At 41.9% G+C, this 20,251-nt stretch overlaps 1 protein-coding gene across 1 annotated transcript in view; it reads right to left on the bottom strand.

Annotated features, from left to right (window-relative positions):
- Positions 1-7,434: 7,434 nt before the first annotated feature.
- The window catches only part of ALK (ALK receptor tyrosine kinase), a gene marked incomplete at its 5' end in the record, with an annotated part of 708,017 nt that continues 695,200 nt past the window's right edge, over positions 7,435-20,251 (bottom strand). The window contains 4 exons of the mRNA XM_081254750.1: positions 7,435-8,893; positions 10,787-10,877; positions 11,559-11,693; positions 19,885-19,986. Coding sequence (XP_081110876.1) covers positions 8,210-8,893; positions 10,787-10,877; positions 11,559-11,693; positions 19,885-19,986 — 1,012 coding nt within the window. The 3' untranslated portion in view covers positions 7,435-8,209. The remainder of the gene's footprint in view (positions 8,894-10,786; positions 10,878-11,558; positions 11,694-19,884; positions 19,987-20,251) is intronic.

The following is a 20,251-nucleotide window of genomic DNA, read 5'->3' as shown; positions in this document are numbered from 1 at the left end:
CCAGTGGGATTTCATTTGTTTATTTAGGGTTGGATAGAAAACCTCGAGTTTATAGATTTTAAAATATATATAAATAAGTATCTACATTCTACTAAAAGGCTTTGTTTCTATATTTCAAGGTAATTTGATGGGAGTATTTTTTAAGTGCTTAGAAGTGTTGAGATACAGACATTTGTGGAATCTGAGCTGAGGCATTGTAATCTTGGTGAGTCCCTTGCACTGTCCTCTCCCGAACTCCTTATCCCCTCTCATGTGTTATTTTTCTCCTTAGCATTTACCACCCTTGGTCATGCTACAACTTTTTGCTCATTACTTGTCCTGTCCCTCACTGGATTGAGGGATGGGTTTTGACTGTTTTGTTCATCATTTCATCCCTAACACCTGGAATAACACTTGGCACCTACTACATGCTCGGGAAACATTTGTTAAATGAACAGAGGCAGTGGAGGCTGTTGATGGTTTAAAGTAGAGGTGTTGTCTCGCCAGCTTCAGCCAGGTGGGCTTGAGAGACCAGGCCATGGGACGGGTAAATTTTGCTGGGTAGGGGAGGACAAAGGACAAGAAAGGTTTGAGTCATGGTAGCCCCACTTTACCCCAAAATAGTGACATGAAGGAGATAGAAGGATGTTGGGTGTCAGGGGTAGAAAAGGGGGCAGGAAAGACACAGTGGGGTCACCTAACTGCCTATCTGTTGTCCCTGGGGCTGGTTTTGAATTTCTGTTGTGATATGATGATAATTTAGGGAACACAGTAACATGTGTGGTCTAACACAGAGAGGATGAACTGGATCTCAGCCAGGTGTGCACAGCATTGGTTTCCGGTGCCAAGCATTTTTGTTTCAGAGTTTTATTTTGGACCTGCCTATTTAGGCTATGTGATAATATTATTTAAGCCACATTGACTGAGGCTAGAGACCTAATGTGTTAGGAATCATTCTTAGTTAAGAAATAGATGTAGTAATTTTAACTGTTCACTGGATATTTGTTATCTAAATGATTGACTCAGAGACATATAATATGTATCACCACATGGCAAGCAAGTAGGAGAATTTTTTATTTTTCTTCATGCCCTTTGCTTCACTACACTTATTTGTAATACAAACACAGTAGTTAATACAAAACTCACATCACATATACTTTAAGTAATTGTCTAGTAATATCCCTTGGTACATAGGCCCTTATTTACAAACAGTGTCACATAAGCTGCTTGAATATACAACAGACATTCTTAGTGGAGCTTGTGTGTGGGCTGAACAAGTTAAGTAGGTCGTGTTAAGATTTTCTTACCAGCAGAATATGATGCCTTTGCACAGGCAAAACGAATTTTTTCTAGCAGAATTTTTGCCAATGCTCCTTTTTAAAGAAGGGACAAAGAAGTTTATGGGGAGGAATTCGAGTAGATGGGCACATGTTACTGACAAGAATATATTTTCATTATGCGTGGTAGAAATGAAACTTCTTTTCTGCTTGTAGCCTTTTCCCTTGACGAGAAAGGCAGCAAGCGGTGTGGGAACCTTTTTCCTCTCGTCCCTTTAGAATATCTTATAACGAATAGAATTTTCACGATAAAGCAGCCGCAGGTCTCATCATTTTTCAGTTCAAATAGGGAAGTGTGGTCGTGGTGCTGCAGCAGGGCAGTAAGTTCTGAGTTATGTTAGTAAAGGTACTCTAGGTGTTTAAATTGAGACTATTAGCTTAAAACATAACCTGTCCCTAGTGATCACTGCTGTCATTTGACAAATGATCATAAATCTGGTTTTAATTTCAGCTCTAAAACCCTAAATGAACGCAGATGTCAAGTCTGTTGCTCCTGTAGAGACGCAGGTCCTTACACTCAGGCACACCTTGTATGCCTCTTTGTTCTCTGAGGAACTGGTCTTAGGATTGGATGTTTAGTCGGAGTTGTTTGAATTGGATAAATGAAATGAAATAGGGAGTATCAGGAAGCTACTTGTGCTGAACTGAATTTGAATTTTAAGCATTCCTAAAGTTTAGGAAGTTTAAATATCCAGATGCTTTGTTCTCCTTGACCTGTGTTGATCTCATAGAGGTTAAGTTCTTTCAACTCCAGCCTGATAGCGGTGTTACTCAAAGTACCCTTACCTTCTTGAAGACTGGACTGTTTTTCACATAACAAATCAAATCAGACTGACATGGAAATGAATCATGTTAAAATTACGTGCACAGCTTCAAGCCATTCTTTTTATTCTTTCTCTAATACGACTTCCGAGATTCAGCTTAAATCTCAGTCAGCAGTGTTGATGACTTTGGCTGTCCCTGACAGTTCTTGTTATGAAGGATAGGTGTTACTACGCAATATCTTTGGGAAAAGCATCCTAAAATGGATTTTAAAATGAATTTTAATAGTCATAAAAGTCCCAATTGATGACAGAGGAAAGTGGATTTTGTATTATACACAAGAGAGAAGAGGATTAAAGTGAAATTTTTCAATCTCCTTTATTGAACCTGCCAGTAAAAAATGGATTTCTAATAAGAATTCCAGTAGATTATATGTATCAGTTAAAAATGTTGTGATTTTTCTCAAGCGATCTTTTCTCTTTCTTGAAGGGACTAGGGCTTAGGGAAGTAAGAAATAGCATGAGATTTCTTGAGGTCTCACTTCACACTCCTTGGGGTGTGACAGAGGAAAATTCAGTGTCATGTTCTGCTTTAGTTTCTTTTATAAAACATCACCGGCTGCTAACTGGTACATACATGAGGAAAAAGAATTTGTCTTTAATCTTACTTTACTTCTTACTGAGAACTGTGAACTACCACGTAAATATTATTTTGAAACAATGCAAAAATATTTAAACTGGTTTTTCTCCCCTCAACTGTTAGATGCACTAAAATGTAGACAGTTGCCTGCAGTTGTCACAATCTTCTCTTTTGGTCTTTTGGTGGGGCATTTGAGTTGGCTATCTTTTGGGGATTCCCTACTACTAGATCCACTATAACACTATACAATTCGGAACAGGTTTCCAAAAATTGCCCTCCAGTGGCAGTGGGTGTCTCCACAAACCCGAAAAGAGGGATTCTCTCCAATCCAGTGGTGACTGGGAGAGAAGACTCCTGTTATTAGTGAATTCCTCATCATAATGGTTCCATGATGCTTGTTCAGAGATGCCTGACTCCACAGACACTGCCTGGTCTTGAACGTGTGGCTTATCCTGGGCTTTGTTACTCTGGGAATGAGCACTGACAGCAAGTGCATCAGATCTGTCATAGAGTATTAGGTGTGGTAAAAGATAAGCTTCAAGTGATAAGTTGCATGATTTTACTTTGCTAATAAGGTTGCCACTGTAGCAAATGTAATAAAAGAGAAGTAAGTGGTGCCATGGTGACCGTGAAGGTCATTAAACAGACATGATTCTCATAGTCCTGTGTCAGCTTTGCTTCTTTCAGGAAACCACCCTGGATAGCAACTTCATTTTGCTATGTTAATGATTTTGTGATTTGTTAAAGAGATCTTTGAATAGAACAATAAACAGAGAACTGATGCTGAACTTCCTTCTGGGCTGCTTTTGTGTAAAGATTAAATATAATTTGGCTCACTGGGATTGTGCACTGAATTAATTGGCTTTGGCTCTGAATGAATTCAGGGTCTCCCCCCCACACACACACACGCACCAGTCATGTCCTACCAACTGTGGGCCAGATGTTGGGATTTACCTTACACAGAGGTGAAGTCTTACAGAATCATAGACTTCAGAATCAAAGGAAGGGGGCCTCTGAGACCAAACTGCTCATGTTTTTAAATGAGAAAGTGAGAGTTTAACTTGCTCGGGTCATGTAGGTAGGTAATTGCTGTCTAATACCTATGCCCATAACTCCTGCTCAGTCTGCCTGCTGTTTCTCAAATACTTGATGAGTGCTAAACCATGCAAAATATTATAACCATCTGAGGTTTTAACAGTTTGATAGTCATCTATACTGGCAAATAACCTCTCAAGATGTAAACGCTCTAGGGAGCGTTAATATACTAGTTGCTAAGGCTTAGTGAGTTCATTTAGTAAGACTGCCTTTCAGCTAACATCGGCTGAAAAGCACCTACCCAACGAGCCTTTTAGTGATGGCGGGCTAACTAATTGTGAGCAATTGCTTTCAAGGAGTCAGTAGGCCTTAGCAGATGAACGGAGTCGGGCAACCGCTGGAGCATGTGTCAAGCAGAAGGATCTGAGGAATGGACAGCGGACGGCGCTACAGGCAGACCCGGTACCTGCGGTTCTCCTACCCTGGTCGTGCCATCTTTACATGGAAGGGTTACACACTTGTTTACATTTACTGAACAGCCGAAGAGGGGGGAGTCATCGCTCTAGTGCTGTGGTTAGAGTCCGTGTTCCTCCCTGCCCCCCAACTCCATGCCATATTCTTTTGTTGCACTGAGCTTTTCAAATGTTTTAAAGCTGTTAAGCTAGGGCTAAAAATAGCTTTGTACTTGAGTGGTGCATTAAAACTTAAACACACCGACTCAGGATACCAAATCAAAACAGAATCTTAATAGAAGCCTTACCAGTTGTTCTTGATAATTATCTTTTATTCTAGGGCATCTTGTGGAGGATTATGGGAATGCTAGGTTTTGTTTTGTATGTTCACACAACAGCATAGGGAACCATCTGCTGCAATGAAATTAGCAAAGTCAAGTTGTATGTTCTTTGGGGATCCATTTAAAAAGTCATTAGCTAAAGACAGATTGACAACACACTTCATACATTTTATGAATCTTGTCATAGGAAGTCTGTTATTCAGAGTAGTCTAAATTCATAAGCATCATGTTTTAGGTCTACAAAGCTCATGTGAATTTTAATCCTACTATTACTGGAGAAAAATCTAGCAAAATAGCCTGATCCCTTAGAATTTCTTAGTGGTGTGCCATGTGAATTTGGATATAAAAGCCTCATATTTTATGGACTAAAGTTAATCTGTGGTTACATAATATCTTAACAGCTGTAGTGTTTACCAAGCACTATATGGAGAGGCCAGAAATTTTTTAAGAAGAATTCATCAAATGGGTTAAATATCTTCCTTTGATGCTTATTTTTTAACACTAAGTGTGGTAGAGAGTCTTTACATTCTTCTTTTGCCCTGAAAGGACTTGGTTCTGGTAGGGTTCTTGCTACTGTCATTAAACCAGTGACAGGCAAAGCCAACGTGGCACAGAAGGGGAGCCGGGAGGGCCAGACGGGAGTGGTGGGGAGGGCAGGTGTGCAGAGACACACGCTGACTGTTGAGATTCTCCCCACACCCAACCCAAATCACGTGGGAATTCAAGAGGTATGCGAGGGAGTGCTTGTGCTTTCACACAATTTATAATCTTCCTGAGGGCAGTGAGAAAGGGAAGTTATTATCCTCATTTTGTACAATATATGGAGACATTGAGGTATAGACAGGTCTGATAACCCATGAAGAGCCAGGACTCACATCCTAACGGGCTAGAGAATCTGGTCTTTCAACTGCTAAGTATACCTTACTCTTTCTAAAACATACAGTTCATTCCTGCTATGTTGATTTGCTATAATTTTGAGGTGCCACATATTGATAAACTGGTCATTCCTCACAAATTGCTGATTTCCCAATGGAATGATTGTGAACTTCTGATGAGCTTCTTTATAGACACAGAATAAGAATAATTATACTAGCTTATGGTTTAATTAACATAACATCTACAGACTTTTAATTGTGCCTGTTCATGTTCTAGGTGGGACTTTGCATCATAATTAATAAATATGTGAGTCCACAGCATCTGTACAAATTGCTGGAGCCATATGGCTGGAGCAATCTTGAGTGTACAACAGTCCAGATTAACACCGTGCCAATACATGGGCCTACAGTGAGTTAAATGAAACATCTTGAGGGCGTCATATCTCAGTGTGGAGTTGTTTATTTTCCACGTATACAAGCTTTTAAGATTGGACTATTATTTACACGAAAACTGATACCAATAAAGATGATTAGAATCAACAAATCAATCTCAGTGGTAGTAAGGCACAACCTGAAAATGTAATGGATCTGTAGTTTTTAAGAAGAGAAAGGGATAAGATGTTTTCCTTGTTAATGAAAGAGTTGGCTATTTAACCACGTAACATGCTCCCTGTTTCACTGGTTACTGGTGTTACAAATACAAAATGAAATTGTTCTTCTCAGTTTCGACAGCTCCTCTGTCATCCTTTGAGGAGAGTGTTTTTCAAAGTGTGATTCTTGCACCCCTTCAGGTGGTTTACAAATTAGACTAATGTTTACATAATTAGACTTTACTTTGCACCGGGCATGAGCTAAAACTAATGATACAGGTATTTAGAGATGAGTTGGTTGATGTTTCATCTTCATGTGTGTCTGATGAAAATATTTTTGGCAGTTAAAGGAAATGTGGTGTCCAGGGTATCAGTGCTTCTAGAGATGTGCAGAACTACTGACTAGGGCAAGGCTCTGCCATAGGAGGAATCAACACTCACTGGTCTAGTGTTGGCTTAGAACAGAATGGCTTTCCCACAGCCAGAGTGAGACTTTTTTTTTTTTTTGCAGTATGCGGGCCTCTCACTGTTGTGGCCTCTCCCGTTGTGGAGCACAGGCTCCGGACGCGCAGGCTCAGCGGCCATGGCTCACGGGCCCAGCCGCTCCACGGCACGCGGGATTCTCCCGGACAGGGGCACGAACCCACATCCCCTGCATCGGCAGGCAGACTCTGCGCCACCAGGGAAGCCCCAGAGTGAGACTTTTGATGTAGGTGAAATTAAGAAGGTAGGAGAAAAGGTAGATAAACACTGTCCTTTCGCTTGGGAATGCTTAGTGCCTAACAAGTGATAAAAGATGCTTTCTTCCCAAAGTGATGTATTGGCACAGCTGCCACCAGAAAAGAAACTGGGCAAGAGAACGAAGGGGAGCAGAAAGAAAGAATGAGATGAAAACTTACTGATAAAGCATCACTGCATATGTACATGTGTAAGGTTTAACAGATTCCCAACTCCTTTGCTTGGAGATGAATTTCATCCGTGAAAACCAAGTACAGAACTCCCATCCTAAATGTCACTGCCAACCTCAGCACTCCAAGTGTTCCTTAGTTCCTTTACTCATTGCCACCCAGAGAAAAAAATCTGTTTTATCCTGTATTTGACAGGTATACAGATTATGCTATGTGTATTTCAGCAAATTTGTGTTTCCATGTATGCTAGGATCACATGATTAAGGAGCGAAAACTCAGGTGAAGCCCGAGGAAGGAAAGATAGATACCGCATTAGTACCGCTTCTTAGGACCGCCGGAGGGCCTGCTACTCCAATGATCCACCACTAGTAGTAGAAACTTCAACTTGGGAAGCTTCATGATTGAAACTGTTGGAAGGTTTGACACTAATGCCCATGAATGGATATGTTTCTATGCTTCCATGTATCACTGCTGCTTAAATTTTTTCTTTTTAAATCATCGGAGTTTTAGTGGAAAGTCTTAAAATAAGTAATTAATAATTTAAATCTTCAGTTTTCAACCCAGTAGGAAACCTCACACTCAGTTGTTCACTTTTAGTAGGAGGCTTCTCTTAAGGCATGAGGTATATTAATTGGATGTTGGAATCTCTCGATCTGTACCCGTGTTTTGTCATCTCAAAGCACTCTGAGTATTTGCATTTCATTTAGATGAGTGTGTACACATTTTCTCTCTACTACCATAACTATTTACCACATTTTTATGATCGTCGATGAATCACCACAACTGAAAACATCCAAACATCATCCACAGTGACGTTTCAGCGAGTTGTCTGTGATTTTTCTTTTCCAACTAAAGAATGTCTTACCCAGCGCTGACTCACTGCGGAGGACTCCCTTATTTCTGTTCCCTCTGCCCTCAAGTGGTCCAGGCCCACATCAACAAGGTAAGGGAACATCCATGACTCCAACTAGGAAACACATGAGCGCTAGTTCTGCGTGCGTGGAGGCGGAGTTCACAGGATTGGAAAGAAACGGGGAGGTGGACACCAGCCGTGCGTCAAAACCCTGCGCAGCCCCATTCGGGCCTCGTGTTTATCACTCGTCTTTATGAGATTTTCTCCTCTCGAAAGAATAGGATGAACCCGTGCTCAAAACCTCTTGAAGCAATTTGAAAATACAGCTTTTGATGTGGCACTTCAAAACAAGTTGGCACAGAATGAAAAGTGACGTTTGGTCTGGGGCTTGCAGAGGGCCCGTTACCTGGCGCGCCGCCCTCGGGCTGGGGCTCGGGCTCAGGGCGCAGGCTGGCTCTTGGCCGCGGGGTCCTCGTAGCTGCCCGGGCTCGGGGCGGCGGCCTCCAGGGGGAAGCCCTGCTGCTGGTAGCCGTAGTGGACGGTGCCGCACGGGAAGTGGCGCAGCCTGAACAGAGGCACGTCCCTCAGGCTGGCGGTCAGCGAGGACGGCTCGAGGAGCAGAGAGGTGCCCGGACGGTGGCCGGCGGCCGCGGGGGGCAGGATGGCACGGCCGCCCTCGCCGCCCGGGTTCCCCCTCTCGTGCTGTTCCTTCTTCGCCGGAGGATTGCTCTTTTTGGTGGGTTTCTCTGTAAACCAGGAGCCGTAAGTTGGGTTCCATAGGCTGGTGGGCTTGTTTCTGGACCCCTGGACTTGGTGCAGCTCCGAGGGCGGGTTGGACTGAGAGAATGCCATGTTAACGTGTCCTCCCTTCACAGCCGGCGCCCTGGCACCTCGGGCAGAGGCCTCTGCGGCCACGGGCTTCTTGCCGGCTTTGCCCGAGGAGGCGGAAGGCAGAGCCGTGCGGGCGGCTGGCTCGCGGCCCTCCTCCCGCTTGGCCTGGGGAGCGGAGACCAGCAGAGGAGGGATTCCCTCAGGGTCCTTGGGCCTCATGGGCACCTTCTCTTCCTCTTCCATGAGGGGCCCGTATTCTATGGGCAAAGCAGTGTTGATCACATCTGGGTCCTACAGGTGGGAGAAATGGACGGACGGAAACGTTGAACCACAGACCAAACATGTTGGATCTGGAAGCTCCCTTAGCACGGATGTTATCGAACTTACTTTACAGATGAAGAGACTATTCAGTGGTTATTGGGAATCTGTTAATTTATAAGCACGGGGGAATAAGAAACGGGAAATCATCCTCATCTTTGGAGAGCTTGGTGGATAAGTAGTATTACGGAGGTGCCTGCAGGGTGCTGGGAGAGGGTGCCAGGAAGTGGCCCACTGCCAGGGCAGGGGAGAGGGGTCAGGAAGACTTTGCAGAGACCACCTTTGGGCAAATCTTACAGATCAATGGATTTAAAAGATGGTAAATTACTTTAAAAAATGATTCCAGTTGAAATCCTTTCAACTAAAAAGTCTATGTGTTTGACTTCAAGTGTGTGTGTGTTTGTGTGTGTGTTGGGGGCAAGGGGAGGGTAGGAGAGGAGGGACACACGTGGTTAACCTAACAGGTTAACCTCTAGTTCTCTCCTTTCCATTTCCATCATGTTTGGAGGGGCTACACTTGATTATAACATTTCTGGGTGTTGTCATCGTATCGTTACATGTGCCAATATCACAATGCTGTGGTTCTTTAACTAGTGTGTATCTGATGAAACCCAGGAAATACTGAAGTGCTAAGAGGAAAACCGTTTACAAAATCAGCTCTGTGCTAGATCATTTTTACAGCAACAGACTAATATAGAAAAGCAGAAGGCAGTTGCCAGATATTTGAGGAAAATTTGTGGTAGAAAGCTTAAAGTTGCAGAAACTTGATTCTGTAATATTTTATGCAAATTGGAAAAACCATTACTTCAGTTTAACAGAAAAACATATAGGTCCAGTATTAATCAGTAAAGAGTTTAAGAATAAAAAACAACTACCTTCTAATTCTCTCTGTTTTAGTCTTAATTCCTTCCCTATTAATCATTAATCTCTATAGTGAGTCATTCAAAATATGCTTGTACAGAGTTCCTTGCTTTTAAGGGGATCTTAAGTACTTTGGAGAAGAAAATTACTCCAAAGTATATATACTTAAGTGGATGTATTCCATTAATATTACAGCATAATAACCTAAAAGCCACTGAACATAAAGTTCTCTGAGAGAACCCCGAATAACTTGAAGTCTGTGTAGATAAATGCCTTCCAAGCCCAAAGGACCCGAAAAGATGGAATCATGAGGACAGGAAATGACTACAGTGTGAAAATGAGTATGTCTGTTGTCACAACTAAGATGAGAGGGAGTTTAGAGAGGTAGTGGTTTATTGTCTGACTTCTAAAATGTTCTCCAGAATTAGACATCCTGACGGAATGAGAGGCAAGAGAGGGAAAGAAAGCACATACAGCGGAGAGGAGGTAAGTGTTGGCCTGAAAGTGGTGCGAGTGGTGCAGAAGGAGGGGCCGCCCTGAAGGAGAGGAGGACACGGCTCCACTGAAGACAGTGCAGATGCAGAGACGAAGGAAACAGAGGGGGCGGGGGTTCTCACTTGGTGGCCTCCACTCTTGAGGAGGTAGGAGGCATAGTCGTCTGCGGAAAATGTATCCCATTTCTATCAAAAGAGGAAAAACTTAGTCCTTACTGACGGAAATGGGAGCGGGATTTGCATAGGGACCAGCGGGATGGCAGGGAAGCTGTGTGGCTTGGACAAAACCTCTCCAAGCCCCAACTCCTTTTAAGTGGCAGCGACTAGTATTTGTCTACAAAACAGGCAAACAGATACTACTCATTTTACTTTATAGATAACTAACATTCGTCCTCATGATCGTAACTCATATTTCCTGGCTGGTGTAACTGTTATTTCCCATTTTGGTATTTGCCATCTTCAAGACTTTTCCATATAAATGCTGGCCAAAGGGGGGAGGAAATGTTTATACCTGGGTGCAGTATTCAATCCTCTCCAAAATTATGGCAAAGTTGGGCCTGTCTTCAGGCTGATGTTGCCAGCACTGGGTCATTATCCGGTATCTAAAATAAGAACAAGCACATTAATTAAAATCAAGAGAAACAGGATGAAAAATACATTTTTTCCCCAGCACTTTTCTAAATGGGACTGGAATGGCACTGTCTTCGAGGGTGGGGACTCATCTTGTCCCGTGTTGGCACATGTTGCCCTCTGCTGATGGGCAGAGAGTGAAGCTGTATATAACATAGGGCTCGTGAACATGGACATCCTGGTGTTTACGTTACATATGGCTCCTCTCATCCCATTCCTGAATTAAAGTCACCTCTGGGACAGAATATTCTATTTCCCATCTGCCTTGTTTGTGGGAAGGAGGGATGCCAGACAGGACAGCAGAAAACGCAGGGAACAGAAACACTTAAAGGAGACTCAAGACCCATGGTGCAGGGCAGCAGGGGCGGAGTCTGGGACGCAGATTCCTAGGAGGTGCTTGAGGCGTGTGAGCCTGGTGAGTCCACAGCCTCCATCCAGACGATGGATACCTTTTCAGGTGTGACATTATTGCTTTCAAGGGGCTGGAAGATAACCCATTGAAGCCACAGACATATTCTTCTCTTGGGGCATATTAAATGAGGTCAGGCATCTGTTCCTTCATTTTAAAACAAAAAAGCCTATGTGGCTGCAGATATTCTTTGAAAAGGAAAACTGTGCTTAGTAACTTGTAGAAATTCCTAGAAGAGTCGTACACAGGCCCGGGGCAGTTCTTAGGTGGGTCCATCCGTCCTCCACTGGTGACAAACTCCAGAACCTCCTGGTTGCTTTTGCTAGGGTATGGCATGTATCCAAGAGAGAAGATTTCCCACAGAAGCACTCCGAAGGACCTGCGCACAGGACGGGAGATGTGGATACGGGTACACACACAGACACAGGCACTGACACACACATGTGTACACATACACACTCGGACACACACATAAATACACAGACACACATATCAGACACAGGGACATAAACACATACACAGACACACATACATAGACACACACAGACATACACACGTAAAATTTTAATTTTTTAAATTTCACATTTTTTCCACAATAAAGAACTCTTCATATGGAGAAAAAGAAAAGAATGAGAAAGTAGTCACATGTGAAGCTCCATAAAAACATAACCAGCATGTTATTTTTTTTGTTCAAGTTTCTGTGCTTAGATTTTTTTTTATATAATTGCTGTGATTTTTTTTGCAAATTCCATTATAGCATAAACATTTTGCATGCTAATACCAACATTTTTGTAAATAGAATTTGACATGGCTGCAAAGTGTTCCACTGAGTAGTTGTGCCATAATTTGCTATATCATTTCCATATTGTTTTCAATTTTTAAAATATTTAAAAAATACTGTGCTGAACATCTTTATACATTTTTAGAAGGACAATTTCCTTAGGATAAATTTCCTGAATTTAGAATTAGGATAATCTAGTAAAATCTAGGATAACTTTAAAGGAATTACTAGGTCAAAATAATATGAACACTGAAACATTCTTTACCCATATTGTCCATTTGACTTCCCAAGGGGTCACTCTGATCATCAACCAGCATCAGGCACTCCCACCAACACTGAGAACTTTCGCTGATTTTTAAGGTAAAAAATAGTAGAATATTTTAAATTATGTTTATTGACTTGATAATTAACATGGTTGAGTGTGTGTGTTAATTCATTCATTTCTCCTATGAATGGTTCATATTTAACCACATATTGTCCATTTTAAACCACATATTGTTTTGGTATCTATCAGTTTTTTGATTTATAGACATACTTTATATATCAAAGATGTTAACCTTTTATCCAAAATTCAAATAACTTCTATTAGTTGCTTTCTAATTCTCCTTTTTAGCATGCCAAAGATTTTTATTTTTAGGTAGTCAAATCTATTTAAATTTTTTGTGTGTGATTTCCTCCATCTGTTTTATAGATTCTACAGTCCTCTCTTTACCAGCAATTAGATGAATATTTGCTATTTTCTTCCAGTTGTATTTGTTTTTTTCTCTCTTCCCAAATCCAGTCGGAATTGAGTTTGGTGTATAGTGTGAGGTAAGGATGTCACTTTATTAGCTCTTCTAAAACCACTTTTCGAACAATACATATTCCTAAAATAATTTTCTCTTCAACTATTGACTTGTGAGTAAAACAGGTCTGTTCCAGGCTATCTATTCACTTCATCGATTTGTCTGCTTCTTGCATTGATACTACTCTGTTTTACTTTTTGTGTATTTATGTTTTAATATCTGGTAGGGCATTTTCCCCTTATTTCTCTCTTTTTAAAGAAATGTATTTGATTTCTCATTTATTTGCTTTAAATGAACTTTATAATGATTTTTATCATGTTCCAAAATCATCTGCTTTGATACTTTGACTAAAACTTTTATTTTAAAACTTTAATTTCATAATTAGCTTTTTGACCAAAAAAAGCACCTATTTTTATTTTTGTGTCTGGTTGTAGTTTTCTGATGTTAATAAATATTACCTCAAAAATTGTAAAGAACTGTAGTTCCTCCATCTCCTAAGGAACACAAAGTACTTTTTATTGACATAATTAGGTGAAATTTCAAAGGTTTTTGTGAGGAGAATTGGGCAAAGATATTTTCCGTATATTTTAGGTGAGAAGGCTGAAGCAGAGGTTATTATACAGCTAATTCAAGACAGACTGGAATACATTATTAGATCTATTAATTCTACTACCTACAAATTGCCTGGTGCATATATTACTCCTCTCTGGTGGTCTGCCCCCAAGGCAAAACAAAATAAGCAAAATCATGGATGAAACTGGCAGCAGGGCTTAAAGAGTTCCAGCGATATGTTTTCTGCTTGTCTAGATAGACAGCTAGGGAGATAGATTGCAGTGTCCTCTGAGAGAACCACTATATAGACTGAAAATAGGTGTTTATTTTCTTACTTTAGAGTTCAAGGGAGCAAGAAGTCATGCTGATTATAGAACGTGGATAATTTCAAGTAAGTAGTGTTGTCAGATTTAGCAGATAACCAGACAGGACACTCAGTAACATTTGAATTCCAGTTAAACAAGAAATACTTTATAGTATTAGTGTATCCCAAACACTGCATGGGACATACTTATACCAAAACATTATTCACTGTTCATCTGAAATTCCATTTTAACTGGCCATTTTGTATTTTATCTAGCAATCCTACAGGTAAGGTAAATCTATATTTTGTATGCCAAATGGTTCTTTAATCACCTATAAGCTAAACCTGTCCTAAATCGGAAATACAAGGTCCAAAGCTTTGCACCAAAGCATTCAAAATCAAACAGAAACAAATATAAGAAAAAAATCCCACTCTGTTTCTCCTGGTATTGAACTTGCTCTGCCTGAAATTATAGAAATAGCTTAAGTGATTGCTGATGAAATTATTTTAAAAATTTGAATCAATGAATATAATCTGATAAAAAAGTTTTAAAGTCACAACTGTGCTATGTTTATCACCTTTTAAAGCTAAACTTTATTTTCCTTTATTCATAATTTGAAGGTGGAAGATAGTCTCCATTTATGTCTCCGTGTTCATACTTTGCCTGCCCCTTTCATCTGAACCACCACTGGCCCCAATTATGGTAGAGGGTGGGGCACACTTTTAGGAAAAATGGGAACCCAAAAGTTACTGTATCGTATTTAAATCTCCAGCTGATTCCATCCACAGTTCGCTGCAATTCTCTGAGCTTCAAATTCATGTACCGCCATCTCCACCGGCCTATTTTAATAGACAGCTCAGACTTGACATGTTCCAATGAGCTCTTTCTGCACCCAAACCATCTCTTCCTCCAGTCTTTCCAGCTCGGCAGTACCACTGTTCAGCTGTCTGCTCAAGCAGCAAACCTAGGAATCGTCCTGATCTCACTCTTCCCCACACCTCCCACTCCACATCCAACTTACCGCGGTCTTGTTGACTACTCTCAAGACAGAGCTTGAAACTGACCACGGCCAATGGCTTCCACTGCCGCCACTAGGTCTAGCCCCTCTCATCTCTTATCTAGAAATGAGCAGTGTTCTCCTAACTGGCTTCTCATCTTCCCCTGCCCCACTCCAGTCTATTTTCCATGGAAGCCAGAGTGATTTTTTTTTTAAAGATTGTGTCACACTCCTGCTTCCAACCGATCAGCGGCACCCCATTGGCTCTGAATAAAACTCGTATTCCCTAACGTGGGTCCCAAGGGCCTGTGTTCGCCCCCTGCCTGCCCCTTGCATCTGACCCACCACGGGTCCCTGTGTGCACCAGCTCCCCATGAAGACTTGTTCTCATTCCTCAAACAAGCGAGTCTTGTTCCTGCCACTGGCTTTTTCTGCTCGACTTTGCCTGGGCCTGGAAAGCTCCCAGGTGTTTCCATAGTGTGTCCTCTGTCATTCAGGTATTGGATCATTGCCTCCTCATGGAGCCTTCCCCTACCTGCTGTGCTAAACCAGCTTCCTTCCTCTGTTCCCTCCATCCCCACACTCTTTAGTCTCTGCTTTTCTGCTCCATGGCACTTAGTATCTGAAGTTATGAAATTTGTTCCTTTAAGCATTTTACTTATGAAATAACCTACACTTTAAAAAGGAAAATAATATAATGGATACCTGTATGTCTAGATGTTGATAATGTGCCTTGTTTGTGTCAGTTCTTCCTCTCTTTTTTAAAGAAATAACATACATACAAGTAAGCGCCACCCTCCATCCTCTCCTCCCCCTCCCCTCCACTGAAGTTAGAATGTAGCCTTCCCATGTATGTTTTCACATATTTTACAATGTGTGAAATCATAAACAATAAAGAACCTATATTATAGACCTAATTTTTTTTTTTTTTTTTTTTTTTGCGGTACATGGGTCTCTCACTGTTGTGGCCTCTCCCACTGCGAAGCACAGGCTCCGGACGTGCAGGCTCAGCGGCCATGGCTCACGGGCCCAGCTGCTCTGCAGCATGTGGGATCTTCCCAGACCAGGGCACAAACCTGTGTCCCCTGCATCGGCAGGCGGACCCTCAACCATTGTGCCACCAGGGAAGCACTGGATTCCCTATCTTTCATCTCTGATCTTTTTTTTTTTTGCTGCGCCGGGTCTCAGTTGTGGCACATGGACTCTTAGTTGCTGTATGTGGGATCTTTTTAGTTGTGGCATAGGGGCTTCTTAGTTGTGGCATGCATGCGGAATCTAGTTCCCTGACCAGGGATCAAACCCGGGCCCCCTGCATTGGGAGCATGGAGTCTTACCCACTGGACCACCAGGGAAGTCCCTTCTGATCATTTTTTACTATGATTTTATTTGTCTCCTTGGAAGCTTGCAGCATCTTGATCACCATTGGTCTGAAATTTCATGATGATGTGCTCTTGTGTTACTCTTTTTATTCACAGTGCTTGGCACTTGCTAGATGCTTTCATTCTGGAAACATATGTCCTTCTGGGAAATCTTGAATTATTTCTTTGATATTTTTATTCCTTTCATTTCCTCTATTCATTCTTTCTGGGACTCCTAGTTGTCAGCTAATTGGGTCTAGTGGTCTAATCCCTTTAATTTTCTTTTCTTTTCTATCTATCCCATCTATTTATAGTTGTTTTATTTTCTAGAAGATTTATTCAACTCTGTCTTCCAACCTTTCCATTACTTTCACACATCTATCATCATCTTTAAAAAAAAACCTTTATTTTCTTAAGAACAGTTTTAGATTGTAAAGAAATTATGAATATAATACAGAAAGTTCCCACATATCTCACACTCAGTTCCCTCTATTTTTAGCATCTTACATTAATGTGATACATTCCTTACAATTAACGAGCCAATATTAAGGCATTATTATTAACTAAAGCCCATAGTTTATTGAGATTTCCTTAATTTTTGCTGAATTTCCTTTTTTTGTTCCAGGACCCCATTAGAACATCATGTTATATTTAGTTGTCATGTTTCCTTAGGCAACTCTTGACTTTGGCAACTTCTCAGATTTTCCTCGTTTTTGATGACCTTGACAGTTTCGAGGAGTACCAGTCAGGAATTTTGTAGAATGTCAAATTAGGATTTGTCTGTTTTTCTTAGGATTAGACTGGAGTTATTGGGTTTGGGGAGAAAGACCACAGAGGTTAATTGCCATTTCATCATATCAGGTGAAGGTACTTGCTATCAACATGATCTATCACTGTTGATGTTGACCTTGATCACCTGGCTGAGGTAGTGTTTGCCAAGTTTCTTTCTTCTCCCTGCTTTTCCCTTCCTGTGCTCTTTGAAAGTATGCTGCTGTGTGCTGCCCACATGGGCTCCAGGAAACTAATGCTCCATCTCCTTGGAGGGCTCTCTCATCATATTTTTATATCCAGGAATTTTTTTCCCCTAAAAACATTGTTTTAAATAATCTTTTGTCTTTAGATTATGGTTGCAATAATATAACTTTCCGAGGATATTGTTTTTAGAAGTTTTCCTAAGCTTTCTGCATTCTTCCTCCAAGTTCCTTTTTATATGTTTTGTTTTGTTTTTTTTCGGTACGTGGGCTTCTCACTGCTGTGGCCTCTCCCATTGCGGAGCACAGGCTCCGGACGCGCAGGCCCAGCGGCCATGGCTCACGGGCCCAGCCGCTCCGCGGCATGTGGGATCCTCCCGGACCGGGGCACGAACCCGTGTTCCCTGCATCGGCAGGTGGACTCTCAACCACTGCGCCACCTGGGAAGCCCTCCTTTTTATATGTTTGTTTCCTTCAGATTAGAATCTTTTCTCAAGTGTTTGTTGATTCTTGGCTGTCTGTTCATGTATTAAGACTGGGACATGACAAAGCTGATGGGAAGCTCTATGTAGATGAGGCTTGTCAACTGGTGGGCAAACTGGCTCGCTTGTTTCACAAGGTGCATTAGTTTCCTGCTTAAAACTTTCCAAGTTTTAAGCCGAACTTGGTGGCTTAAAACAACACAAGTTTATTCTCTCACAGTTCTAAAGGGTGGATGTCTGAAACCAGTCTCGTGGGCTGAAAGCAAGGTGACTGCGGGGCCACGCTCCCTCCAGAGGCTCTAGGGGAGAACTGTTCCTTGCCTCTTCTGGCTTCTGGTGGATGCTGGAATTCCTTGGCTTGTGGTCACATCTCTTCAACCTCTGCCTCTGTCCTGTGTGTGTGTATGAAACTTCCCTCTGCCTCTTATGCCACTTGTGATGGCATTTAGGGCCCACTGGATAATCCAGGATAACTGTCTCACTTCAAGATCCTCAACTTAATCACATCTGCAGACTCTTCTTTTCTTATAAGGGAACAACAGCATGTTTCTGGGATGAGGGCCTGGTACCTCTGGATGGGCATTATTCAGCCCACCAGCACTTGTGGTGTCTGAAGTTTTTCACTTCATTGGTCAGTTCCTCCTTCAAGAATTTCCTCATCTCCTTCTGCCTAGCTGCCATGTTCTTGGCACTGAGGGGATGGAGGGGGCATACACCTTTAAGTAGGTAGACTTAAAATATAAATATATATGTATATGTATATATATATATAGTGTATATGTGTGTATATATATATATATATATATATATATATATACACACATATATATAGTGTATATATATATATATACACACACACACATGCTTATAGTAGAGAGTTGCTGATGTCTGATGTCCCTAAGGCCGGAAAGGCTTCAGTTCAACCTCTTCAGAGAGGGAACCCCAGCCCTGTGTGATGGTAGAGGAGGGATGGGGTGAGGGAATGATCTAGTTACTTTTTAAACAGATCTGTAACTCATTTTCCTCTCTGCTGCACCTCTACTTTCAGAGGTGCTGGCACCTTCCATTCCTGGGCCTTTCTGGGGCTCCTGATCAGGCAGAGTGAATCAGGCTGCTTCTGGATGGCCCTAGATATCAACTTTCTAGTTTTCTAAGTAAGAGACCACTTGTCTGTAAACTTTCCAGTTTCCAAAATTTTGTCATTGTTGTTGTCTTTGTCCTTGTGGATTTTTATGCAACTAAAAAGACTCCCTTGTATGTGTGTGTGTGTGTGTGTGTGTGTGTGTGTGTGTGTGTCTATTTTGGGAGGGAGCACAGGTTCAATTTGCCATTTAAAAAATTATGTGTTGCTCTTACAGGAATTATGTAAAACAGTATGGAGATTCCTCAAGAAATTAAAAATAGAACTAAAGATCTAGCAATCCCACTTCTGGATATACATCCAAAAGAAATAAAATCAGTATCTTGAAGAGGTATCTGCACTCCCATGTTTGTTGAAGCATTATTCACAATAGCCAAGATATGGAAACAACCTAAATATTGATTGATGGATAAATGGATAAAGAAAATGTGGCATGTATATAAACCATGGAATATTATTCAGCCATAAACAAGAAGGAAATTTGCCATTTGCAACAACATGGATGAACCTGGAGGACAGTATGCTAAATGAAATAAGTCAGACACAGAAAGACAAACACTCATAAGTGGAACCATGGAAGCAGAGAGTAGAATGGTGGTTGCCGGGGGCTGAGGGGAGGGGAAGGGGAAGATGTTGGTCAAGGAGCACAAGGTCTCAGTTATGCGGGATGAATAAGTTCTGGAGATTTAATGTGCAGACAGTGTTTTCCAAACTGATTTTTAGCTGTAGAAGGGGTCTCACCACCACCATCACCTGCAGCACTTTTGTGCTGATAAGTATTTCCTTTTCTCCGTGATTCTGTCAATATGGAGAATTTCATTGATCAATTTTTCTAGTCTTAATGTTGCATTCCTGGAATAAATCTAACTTCATTATTATGTGTGGCTCTCAGTGTGTGGTCCCCCAGCCTGCAGCATCAGCATTGCCTGGGAACTTGTTAGAAATGCAACTTCTCAGCGACCTCAGACCTTCTGAATCCTAAGCTCTCAGGGTGGGGTCCAGTGTTTACCTGTGTTTTACCAAAGCCTTTCTGGTGGTTCCGATGCTCTGTTGATGTACGCCAACCTCTGAGAGCCCCCGTTGGAGAGGTATGTTGATTCCTCTTACCCTTCCCCACGAGAGTGTGGGATCATTTGGCTCACGAGCTCTCCCTTAAGGCCCACGGTGAGACCTGGAGGAGGGCAGCAGAAAGACTCACCACGTGTCCGTTTTAGAAGTAAATATTCCTTCCATGAAGGCCTCCGGGGGCATCCATTTGACCGGCAGCATCGCACAGCCTCCCTTTCGGTAGTAGCTCGCTCTGCAGGGAGAAGAGAAAAGCGGACTTGGCTCTGGAAATGGCTCTGAGCCAGGTACCTTAAGAGAGTGGCAACAACAAGGTCTACTGGTTAACGGACTGAAACTAACAAGGGGCGCTTGTGGTTCAGGAGGGGAGCAGGGGACACAGATCACCTAGTTAACAACCTTAGTGTCATCTCATAGGAGACAAAACAGCCACTGCAGGTGTGAAAGGAAAGATCTATGCAATGACTAAAAATCCCCGCTGGCAGATAGTTAGATTTCCC

Source organism: Mesoplodon bidens, assembly GCF_964165515.1.
Source record: "Mesoplodon bidens genome assembly, chromosome: 14".
Classification (NCBI taxonomy): domain Eukaryota; kingdom Metazoa; phylum Chordata; class Mammalia; order Artiodactyla; family Ziphiidae; genus Mesoplodon; species Mesoplodon bidens.
Note: the sequence above shows the minus strand (reverse complement) of the source record. Positions and strands in the feature narration are given on the sequence as shown.